Here is a 12096-nt window from a genome sequence, read left to right on the forward strand (position 1 = left end):
TCCAGCTTCAGTCCACTGTCTTTGAAGCTCCCCCAAATTCTGGAAGCGACTCTTCTTCACAATGCTGTTAAGGCTGCGGTCATCTCTCTTGGTTGTGCAGCGTTTCCTGCCACATTTCCCCCTTCCAACAGACTTTTTGTGGATGTGCTTTGAAACTGCACTCTGTGAACAGCTTGCTCTTTGAGAAATTTCTTTTTGTGTCTTACCCTCCTGATGGAGGGTGTCAATGACGGTCCTCTGGACAGCAGTCAGATCAGCAGTCTTCCCCATACTTGTGATTTAGTTTACTGAACCAAGCTGAGTGTTTTTCAAGGCTCAGGAAACCCTTGCAGGTGTTTCGAGTTAATTAGACGATTCAAGTGATTCGTTGAACACCCTACTAGTATACTTTTTCATGATATTCTAATATTTAGAGATAGGATATTTGAGTTTTCTTAAGCTGTATGCCATAATCAGCAATATTAAAATAATAAAAGGCTTGCAATATTTCAGTTGATTTGTAATGAATCCAGAATGTATGACATTTTTGTTTTTTTAATTGCATTACAGAAAATAAAGAACTTTATCACAATATTCTAATTTTCTGAGACAGTCCTGTATATAGGCAAACAGTTTGCTTTGCTGTATTAAGTGATAATAGTCTGTCAGTTTGTCACTGTTGTGTTTATTATAAAAATGTAAAAGAGGTTGTTATTCATGAACCAAAGACTTGTTAGCTTAATCTGCAGCTCACCTAGTCGTGTGACAAAGCTTTATAGTGGGTTTCAGTTCATTGATTATCTGTCTGAGCCACAACTTTAGTCTTGTATCCCACTCTAAGCGCTTTCATAGCAATGTTAGAAACAATTAGCTTAAGAACATACTGTACACTATTTGCTCAGCAGCGAATAGAAAACATGACTCCTAATGAATTATCAGTCTCTTTGACTGCTGGATGTGTAAACCAGCTTGCTAAAAAGTTCAACATCTCAACTTTATAAGTTGAATATGTCACCACAATACCACATTGTATGTCTCAAAATGTGGTTTCTCACCAAGCCTTATTATGTGTTGGGCTCCTCCAGGGCCAAAAGCGTGTCACGTGACCATTACTCCAAACCTGCCTCTCTTCTTCAGTCTCCTGCTTCCCTTTATTATTTTTGGTAAAGCAGCACACAAAGTATAATCTGTTAAACATCCTGACAGGGTTGTTTTCCACAATTCAATCTGTCTCTGTCACACCTTTCCATTGGCAAGAGAAGCAGGACGAAGCAGTTCATTTGAGGCAGCTGCTGAACGCCGCGTGTTTATCTTCAGTGTGTGAGAAGCACAGCGGTGAGCTCATGTGGTGAGCACTGTGACTCAGTGTGTTTCTGTTCTGTGCCGGATGGAGCATCCTGTCTGGATGCCCGTGTAGTTTGCAGCGGCTCACATGGCACAGAGGGTTTTCTTGCCGTGCCAGGAGGGAGGGCTCACAGATGGTGAACATTACATAATTGCACCCCCAGGAGTAATTGAAGACGCTGCGGCCCATGGAGTCTGTATTCAGGCTGAGTGCTGGGGGTGTTTATCTGCAGCGCCACACATTTTGTTCTTTGGAGTTGACAGGTTTCTCTCCCTGAAGCCTGTAAAACTCACCTTCTGGATGGCCAACATATGTTTGTTTATCCACGGCTGACCTTGTTCCTCTCATCTACATGATCCAAATGCACTGGTGGACTCAGTACTCATATTCTAGTAACAGCACAGATACCTGCGACATCGTTTTTATTGAAAGATTTGAGAGTTAATTAATTTAATATTCAAACAGCATATACACATCTGATCCATGGCAATGAAGCCAAACTAAGTTGTATTTACTTAAAATAACAATAAACTGTATTTTTAACAGTTCCTTTCATTGAAGAAATGCCTCAAAAGGTGCTTAACAATATGGGAAAGAAGGCAAAATGGACATAAATCCAGAGATAGTGTGTAAAAGTAATGGACAATATAATTAAATAAAAACATAAAACATACTGAATAATAGAAAATACTTAAATCGTTACCCATACTGCAGCATGCACATAGACATCAGTTTAAATTACAGCAGTGTACTGTAACTGTGTCTGCTAAATAAATGTACTGCAGTAGAACGTATTCCCAAAGTGTAATGAAGTAGAATTATGATGTAGCAGAACATGGAAACACTCGAGTACCTTTGATAACTGTATTTAAGTAAAAAGGTTATTTGTCCAAAGTCAGTAACTGTCTAAATGAAACCCAGTTATGTTACCTTCCTCTCCTAGAAACATAATTTCCTTCTTTTCCTGTCTCCTCACAGATCTGTTATTTATCTCCTGTACGTTTCTCCCTCATTGCTCTCTGTCATCTCTGTGTTTCCTCTCTTTGCTTCAGATCAACTGTGTGACGTTCCCTCTGCCTGGAGGGAGTCCGGAGCAGCAGCTCCTGAAGCCCAACGAATGGAGCTACTGCGACTACTTCTGGGTGAGTTCTGCTGAACGTATGACCATGATGGACTGTGAGACTTTGGTGAAGATATGTGCCAACTTTATGTATACCTGTTAGGCACAACTAAATATAGTCTCTGTCTTCTGGTATCTATGAAAAGCAAGAAGTAGATGCACTGCATACAAGACACCTTAAATTATACATTGGCTGGGTCAGTATATACAGTATATATATATAGCTTATTGCAAGTATCCGCACGCACGCAATCAATAACTAACTAACTAACAAATCAGATGTTCCCATGTTCACTACTATGAAACACTTTGTGCCTCTCTTTGGTCCAACTTCCCAAAACGTCTGCACAAAATATAGTAAACAAGTTATAGTGAATATAGTTAAATATGAAATAGTTTTAGTGTCAAAAGACTATGAAATTGGACCTCAGAGATTTTTTAAGTGGATTAAAACTACTCTTTAAAATATAACCACTTTATTGGCTACCTTCTCTGCTCTGTTCAATTCCTTCAACTAAAGAATGAATGAATGAAAACATTTAAGAGGCAGTATGTGTTTTTGAACAGAACGCTGAAAGCTACAGAAATGCAACTTAGTACACTATAACGTCTGTTTATTCATTGCAGGTGTTATCTTTCTAAAACATTATTGCATATTTTCTTCATATTGTGCAGCCACACAGCCCGCCCACCAGAAAAGCACCAGAAGGCTCCTGTCAACACATTATGTTGACCTTTTCCAACAAATCTCTGCTGGTAAATGTAAAGTGCTGCTAAAAGCGTACATTAAATGATGCGACTAAAAACAACAATGTGAATAGAAAACAAATACTTTCATGTTGGATCGACCTACTTCTCTGCAAACACAGTGATCATTCGCTCTAAATGTCTCCCTAGTGGCGGCTGTAATTTTCACTTTCCATACATTTCCATAGAATTAGATCTCTATCGAAAAAGCCTTCAGCGTGCAGAATTGAGTGAAATCCGATGCCTATTTCCTGCGTCTTCATGGCTGTTTGGCTCCCTTTCTGATTGCTGCGTGTCGTGTGTCCAGTGACCTGCTGCTCAGACTTGCTGTTTGAAATAAATCTGGCTCCTTTGTTCCTCATCAGTCCTGTCACAGACAGACATGACACAGTGCCGCACCTCTCCTCAGAAACACACACATAATACACATCCATCCATCAGGGGGTTGACGCATACACACACCAACGCATGTCCTCCTTGACATACACAAGTGTGAGTCACGCTAGACAACACAGAGGCGTCATTCTGTAGTGCTGATGCTTTTGAATGATGCTCTCCTCCTCCTCCTCCTCCTCCTCCTCCTCCTCCTCCTCCTCCTCATCCTCAGACCGACAAGAAAGACCCACAGGGCACGACCTCGGTAGCGGGCTTCGAGGTCCTTCTGCAGAAGCAGCTGAAGGGCAAACAGATGCAGAAGGAGATGTCCGAGTTTATCCACGAGAGGTAACCGTTTCATTTCACACTGTTACACACTCACATCTGAGAGGCTTAACTCTTGTACCTCACTTTAAAAGAAAACCTGCTCGGTTATCCAGAAATGTCCACAAAACTGACAGTTATATCTTAAAACTAACATTATTGTGATGTTAATAAGGAATTCAATTTACAAAGCACAAAAAACGTGTCAGTTTATACAATTAGAGACCGAAATGAAACATTATTCTTTCAGTATTTCGGTATATTCTTTACTCTTTAAATGGAAATGTGTTGACAAAATGCTGCTTTTTTTAATGGAAGACAACACAGAAGATGAATTGAAATATACAATACCCTTCAGATTGTGTCACTTGTGCTGAAAACTAAACTAACCATACCAGCTGTTGGAGGAAATACTGAGATTTTTTTAAGAAAGAATATGCAAAATGTCAAAAACTTTGACTTCATTGTATTGGATTTTAGTTATTTTTTTCTAATTCTGGTAAATGTTTAACCTGCACACTGTACTTGTTAAAGAAAATCAATGAATGCACCTTCTTGTTGTTCAATAGAGCTGTCAGGATTGTCTCTCTGCGTTATCACCATCAGTATGTGTAACTGCATGCTTTTGTCCTTGAGGTGAAACTATGGAAACTGAAAGTTAAGATTTAAAGAATGAGTCACTGAATCAAAAATATTTATATTCAGTTGGTTTTTATTAGTTAATTTACCTGGAACACTTCTATTTTGAAATGTGTTTGATCGTGAGGAATGATCCAATAACTCATAAAACAAAAAGGGAATAAAAAGGGAATACATTATTTAATTGTATCATTCTGCAATTGAACTTACATTTTCTATGGTATGACAGTTACCATTGTATAAAAAATCAACTGGAGTTAAAGTGGACCTATCATGCTATATTTGAATAATATAGTGTAGGACCATACCTATATAAGGCATATTTATACTTTTTATTTTTCAAAATACCAAACAGATCATGCATTTTAGCCATTCCTCATTTCGCTCAATTTAACACTGTCTTTGCATGGGCTGATTCTGTGAGAACAGCACCATCTACAGGCCTGGCATATGTACTACAGCGTTTCCTGCGCTTTCGAACGGCAATGTCCGTGGCTGTCTCCTCCTGATTGGTTGAGTTGGCCCAATAGCCGTAGCGCCACTTCTGTGACGTCATAGAAGTGTTCAAATCTGAATCAGTCTGTATCAGATCCGTTGCAGCCCCTTTTTAAGAGATTTGGGTATGGAGGAAAATAGAGAGGGTTGTGTTTTCTGACACTTGGTGAGTTCCCTGGAACACCGGGGACACATATTCATGTATAAAAGACGTACAAAAGTGCATTTTGCATGAAAGATCACCTTTAAAAAATATATAAATTGTTGTTGGCCAAATTTGCAAATGGTGCTTCTTTACCAAAATGATGTATATGGAGCGTATGAAATCCTTTCAAAGGTGGCTTTACTCATTTGACATAATCAATTTATGAAGGATGTTAAAGGGATCCAAGCGTTTTTGTTACAGCAGCAATTAATGCTTGTACCCTGTTGTTAAAGGGCCTATAGAGCTCAACTGGGCACGCAGAATATGAATAGATGAAATGCTTGAACTGCCACTGAATCTGAAACAGCACTTAAATAAACAACGTGACAAATTAGGAGTTCAAACTTTTACATCCGATCTCACGGCTATCTATATAATTAGCCCGACCCACTTGTAAAGCTCTATTCACACGCTAGTCCGAGTCGTGGGACGGTAATGAGGGTTCTTCTTCCCTGCATGAGGTCGCAGGATCACTAAGATTATGCAGTCTAACAAAATCCTTCAGTAGGATGTATGCCCGGCGCTGACCTTTCTGTGTAGGTTCGCTTTGTTTCTTGGTGCTGCGCAGTATCCGAACATTGAGTCAAAGAATGGGCCTCGTGACCTTCTTTAGGTGTGGACGGTAAATGTGAGATCTGTGCAGGAAGTGAATGTCACAAAGGGTAAAAACATGGACTCTCTGGTTGAACGTCCCTCAGGGAAGATATGAGCATACTCCAATCTCTGAAACTGCAGATTTTTCATGAACACAGGTAATGGCTAGATGTCCGCCTTTGCAGCAAATTGTAGTAAGTAGGCTCTCAAATGTTACGTAATTAGATTCATGCAAAACAAAAGTGGATAAAAGGCAAAGGAAATTGGAAGGAAAAGAGAAAAGCAAGATGTACTATTATTATTTGTGTCTATTCATTTAATACTTCCCTTATGTATGTTATTGTGTTTTGTATGTATTTGTAAGTGACACTGTGTTTGACGTTTTTATTTTTTTATTTATATAAATAAATTGTAGAAACTAATAAATGTAAAAGCTGTACGTGTAGCTTTGGCATCAGCCTACGCCTTTTTCATCAATTTTAAAGTAATTGCTTATTATCTTTTATTATTTTTGTATTTGAGTTCAAAACAAAGAAAATAAAGTATATCTTGATTTCTGTTGTTCTGCTGCAATGCACTTTTGAAATGAAGTGCGTAAAAGTTTTTGACTATACCTCACTGAAGCAGCTTCTGTTCTCCCTTGAGCCACACAGCTCATCTCACTCTTTCTGTTTCAGGATAAAGATTGAAGAAGAGTACGCCAAGAATCTCTCCAAGCTGTCTCTGAGCCCCCTGGCAGCGCAGGATGAAGGGTGAGTTCTGTAAACAGAAGCTGTGACAACACCGGGTGTTCTCCATCGCTCGCTCTGCAGCACGCAGCACGCAGGCTTAGCAATTACACAACTGTGTCTCAAAATAGAGATTTTAAAATAGACTTAGTCACACACTACTTTTTTGATTCTGCTATCAAAGCTGTCAGCAAATCGACACTGAAATCTTTGAGCAGATTTTCTAAATTCATAGATTAAAAAAAGCTGAGGCTTGGCTGGAGAAGCAGTGATTTGGTTGCTCTCCAGCTCTGGAGTTTCCTCCAATACAGAACAGTTTTCTTTTGGCCGCAAAAATGATACTAATGGAGGAACTGAGGTTAGATATCGATTGTATTCCGGTCAGACAATCAGAGAGGTTGTAAAAGGTGCGTTTCTTAACATTCATTACAATTTAGACTTATTTTTGTATGGCAGATTTTAGAATTGTGTCAGATATTTACTACTACTATATGCTTACAATGGATACAACATCATTGGTGTCAGTTTTGTTTTACTTAGTAGAAGAAAAATGTAATTCAAATGTCCTTTGTGCTACTCAATAAGCAAAAATAGTCTGATTCATTCCTTCTTTTTTTTTAAAACATATTATAATATAATTGTAATGTTGTCAAAGTCTTGGATGGTCCATACTTTAATAATGGATCTTGCTTCATAAACTTCATAGTTTTGTTTTGGCCCAGAAAGTGCTTTTAATAAAGAAACAGTGGTGAAATGGTGAGATAGAAGGGAGGACATTGCCTGAAATGTTAAAACCTTTTTACCTGGCGGACACTGCATATGAGCCGCTGGATAGCTCATGAGTTAGAGATGGCGGCACAACTACAAACTTTTGTACATGTAAACTAAAAAGTAACTGATAAAACTACAATTTTTCCTAATGAAATGTAATGTAGTTAATGTAAAAGCTGTCATTATAATAATACTGATGGAAGTATAGGTATATACAATTTGACTTAAAGGTGGGTTAGGTAACTTTGGAGAAACCAGCTCGAGTGCGCTAGATTTGAAAATACGCAGCCGAAAAAAATCTGCCTCTTCCTTCAAACTTCCTTACAGAGCCCCTCCTCCAACACACACGAACGTGCACATGACCAATGAGGGCACGAGATAAGTTTGTGCACAGATGGAAAGGCTGACAGGCAGGAAGGCCATCCAGTAATTTTAGCCGGGCCGGCTCAGATGATTGGTCGTGCTTTTTACAGTACTACGGCTTCCACAGATGAATTTTTTTAATGGATTTTTTGTCAAAGCACTTAAGACATTCATTGCTATCGGGATGTTAAGAGCATTCCATGGAATATAACAAAAAGTGTATCTGAAATAAATGACATACCCCACCTTTAAGTGCAGTACTTGAGAAACGATGGAAACACAGTTAAATATATTTTTTGTTCAAAGCTAAACTGTGTGATTATTTGCTTTACTGAAACCGAGCATTTACTCCAAAAGTCAGTAGATACAGTAAAGTGGATTTATTTGACTTGATGTTTCCTCAGGACTCTGGGAGAGGCGTGGACTCAGCTGAAGAAGAGTCTTCATGATGAAGCTGAAGTCCACCTCAAGTTCTCCAACAAGGTAAGATCTGCTCAGGAAAATGGAGGAGGCAATGCATTTATATCGATCTCATGTACAGTAGACCTGAAAACCATTCATCAATGGATTGAAAGTTATCTTAATCTAAAGCAATTTTTTTAAGAATTGGTATCAATGAAAAGAAAATGAAAAACACTCAGTGAGCTTATTTTCTCTGACATATATTTAAGAGACTGCAATTTTGGGGGTTTCTGATTAATGGTCAAACAAAGCAAGAAATATGAAGAATACACCTTAAGCTTTGGTAAATAATAATTGTCTTTTCTACCTATCCTTTTTGACATTTTCTAGACCAATTATTCATCGGTTTATAACGATTTTAGGTTTAAGGGTAAATAACACCTTAAACGCACAATAAATAACTGTTACCTGAGTACATGAAATTGTTTAAATATTAAATAATATATGTGTACATTTGCATAATTTTTTGAAACTCATCATTGTTTTTAGAATTAATTAATCAAAAATAACTATTAGTTCAAATATATATTTTAAAATGACTAGGATCTGAAAAATTTATTATAAGAATTTTGAATGTATTATAAGAATTTTTGTATTAAAATATGATTAAATGTTAAATATGACAGCTTATGAAATATGCATACTCTATACGAGATGAAGCGCATCGTTACCTTGATTCAAATTACAGATTTCTCTAGGTTGAAATGTTTCAGATAACTTGGGTTTTGAGATGATGTACACAAATCATTAACATACACAACAATAGTCTCATTTTGAGACATTACAATGCAGAAACCTTACATATTAGACATTTAAGTTAACCTTTGATAGCTCTCTAAATCACAAACATTTAGTCCTCCTTCATCTCTGTGTGGATGTCCTTGGTGTGCAGTTCTCTGCCCCTTCAGGTCAGGTGTTAAATGTTTTCAATTATCTGAAGTAATGGACACTTGATCTGACCATGTCCTGAGGTGTCTGGGCTCGTTTACCTCAGCCTCGTCAGCGCTGACTGAAGAAAACGACCTGTCCGCGCTCCGATTAGCAGCCATGCAGAAACCGCACCGTGGCATCAGATGGAGCCTTAAATAACGCCGCGGCCGCCTCGCAGCTCTTCAGTAGCCCTCTGTTGTCTGATTAATTAGTTACGTGTTGTGACGAGCCCCCACCCAGGGCAGTGAAGCCCCCCCCCACGCTCCACCAGTGCTCTGACACTCTGCTTCATTATGAGATGGGTGAGGGGAAGGTAAAGCGTGGTCAGGCAGGGAATGAGAAGTCTTATCAAGCCTGCAGAGGCACCGGCTCGCGCTCTAATAAGCTACGTTTTCATCTTCCAGCTCTGGCATTTGCACCAGATTAGCATTCTGTGAGGAGAGCCAACACTGCTCACAAGCAATATGTAGTTTATTGAAGTGTCATACAAAATTGGCTTTTTCATATTTTAAGATAAGGGCTTGGTGGAAGAAATGGAAACGTGTAATCATATCCTTTATGGTGATGGATGTGCATTTGTAGAACAGGCTTTATTAGAGTAATGACGTTATAGATATTCATTTTAATGATTGTCTGTTCAGTCACAAGAGTGTTACAAATAGGCTGTCTCTTGTGGTAATCCAGGAGAAGGTGTCATTGTTTGAAAATGAGATCCAGAAACAAACCTGGAACACCTGCTGATCAGCAAAGGTGCTGCAAATAGGACAAGACAACGTCTCAAAGAGGCTTTTATTAACTAAAAGGCATTAACAAGAAATGTGTAAATTGTCAGAGGAAAATAAAGCATTGCAAAAGTTCAGTTAGTTGTAATAAAAAAGTAGTATTTAAATAGTAGTCACCAATCAAAAGAAAATCATTGTTCCGACAAGGGGCTGAGTTATACCTAAGCGATGTATCTGCAAAACAGGTCTTACTGTAAGTTAATCTAGAATAGTACTTGGGACATGGATTTATGTTTTCAAACTAATAACAATAATAATATTTAGGTGACTTTATTGAATTACAGGTGTGTGTTCTATTTGTTCTCATAGACCATCATTTGCTTAACACAGCACTTATTGACATGGTCTTTAAGCTGTTATAAGACTTACATACACTTCAATACCGTACACGTGCCTGGTTAAGTGTCCTGCCAGAGGAGACTTTGAAATATTGACTGCAGGTGCTGGGGATCGAACCACTGACCCTCTGACTGGTAGAAATCCATGTAACCCCCTGAGCCAGTCATAATATAGCCAAAATAGAAATGCACTTTAAGAGTGCAGACCTCCCCCATGCTGTTTCCTTCCGTGAAATATTGAAATATAACCCGCTTTATATTCGATTGGGTCCTTTCTCAGCCCAATATTACACTCTTTCACCAAGTTTTATAAAAAGTTGTTTTCCCGATTTCCTCCTGTGATTAAAGGGATGTTTTTTTATTTATCTGCCTTCCCTCAAAGGACACAACAAGATTAGACCAGCAGCTGAGAAACTTTTTATTTTTTCCCCAGCTCCACTCTGAGGTAGAAAAGCCCTTGCTGACGTTCAGATGCGACAACTTCAAGAAGGACCTGAAAAAGTACGACCATCACATCGCCGACCTCCGGAAGCAGCTGGCGAGTCGCTATGCAAGTGTGGAGAAGGTATGGAGTCTCACGTGATCACATATTATTAAATACATATATGATACAGTGCACTGTGCTTTTCAGATGGAAATGATAGTATTTGCACAAACTGTTTGCCCTCTGTGATCCAAATGGTGCATTCATTCCAAAAGTGAATCTCCAAATATTGAATGTTTAGTTACACAAGAACATGCACATCAGTGTTTTCTACATCAGAAGCTTACATAATAAAAGAGCTTCAGTACCGCCTACACCTGGAACATGCTCATGCTGCCTCCCACAACTACAATCATTGAAATAAATGTTGTGATGTACTGTCATTATGTGGATGATGTGTGCTAACGCGCACTTTTCCGTCTCCAAGATTTGAATCATGTATATTGACAAATGTGCAACACTTATAGTTTGGTTTCTTATGCAGATATTTAAAATATGTATAAATAATAGATCAGAACAATGTGGAGCAAGGTCACTCTGTATTTGAGTTAGCATTGCTTCACATATACAGTATATGCAGTTAGTCTACTGCTGGCACATTTACTTATTTAAGTTATATTTTCTTAGACACGGGTATAGCCAAAAACTACTCAAGGCTTCTCAATTCACCAATCTCCCTTTTTCACATTTCGTTTGGATTTGGTAAAGAGACATGATAGAAATTAAAGCTCAATATGTAACAGCCGTTTTACTTTAATAATATGTTTATTGTTTGAGTATTTGCATAACGGTTTTGATTAAATCTACTTAATTATTCGTTTTTCGGTATTGCAAATCAATATTAAGTGCTGCAGCGTTACAACAATCTTTAGATTTGTAATCCAATAAAACGCCACAAAACAATATATTAAAATAAGCAAATAACTCTTCATTTGCACAAACATGAAGCAGGACATTTCCATTCGGTGTTTACAGTTCATCACTGGACTTAATACCAGCAATACAAATCATTTCCAGCCATAAACAAACGTTTGGCTCATTTTGTGCTTCACCGAATCAGTGGGTTGAAGCTCGGCCGCAGATTTTCTTGGCATCACTGTTACTGGATGTTTACTTTTCAAACACTGTTACACCAGTGGGCGCCTCAGGAATGAATAGGAGGAGAAGCTCATTGGTACTTAAGGATTAAGGAAAGATTAAAGGATGGGATGACAAACATGAAAAGGCCTTAATGACTCCTGCACATATACAGTCAATCTGAGGATTATGCTGAATGACTCATTGTTTCTACTGTATGTTTGCACATCCCACTAAATGTGTGTGTGTGTGTGTGTGTGTGTGTGTGTGTGTGTGTGTGTGTGTGTGTGTGTGTGTGTGTGTGTGTGTGTGTGTGTGTGTGTGTGTGTGTGTGTGTG

At 38.4% G+C, this 12096-nt stretch overlaps 1 protein-coding gene across 4 annotated transcripts in view; it reads left to right on the forward strand.

Moving 5' to 3' along the window:
- LOC104968055 (growth arrest-specific protein 7-like) overlaps window positions 1-10795 on the forward strand; it is a 25054-nt gene extending 14259 nt beyond the window's left edge. For all 4 annotated transcript variants that reach the window (XM_010797609.1, XM_010797612.1, XM_010797613.1 and 1 more), the window contains 5 exons: window positions 2377-2466; window positions 3799-3914; window positions 6501-6575; window positions 8090-8168; window positions 10631-10795. In XM_010797609.1, the coding sequence (XP_010795911.1) occupies window positions 2377-2466; window positions 3799-3914; window positions 6501-6575; window positions 8090-8168; window positions 10631-10780 (510 nt within the window). In that variant the 3' untranslated portion in view covers window positions 10781-10795. The remainder of the gene's footprint in view (window positions 1-2376; window positions 2467-3798; window positions 3915-6500; window positions 6576-8089; window positions 8169-10630) is intronic.
- The last annotated feature ends 1301 nt before the right edge of the window (window positions 10796-12096 follow it).

Source organism: Notothenia coriiceps, unplaced genomic scaffold, assembly GCF_000735185.1.
Source record: "Notothenia coriiceps isolate Sejong01 unplaced genomic scaffold, NC01 NC01_scaffold00038206, whole genome shotgun sequence".
Lineage (NCBI taxonomy): Eukaryota > Metazoa > Chordata > Actinopteri > Perciformes > Nototheniidae > Notothenia > Notothenia coriiceps.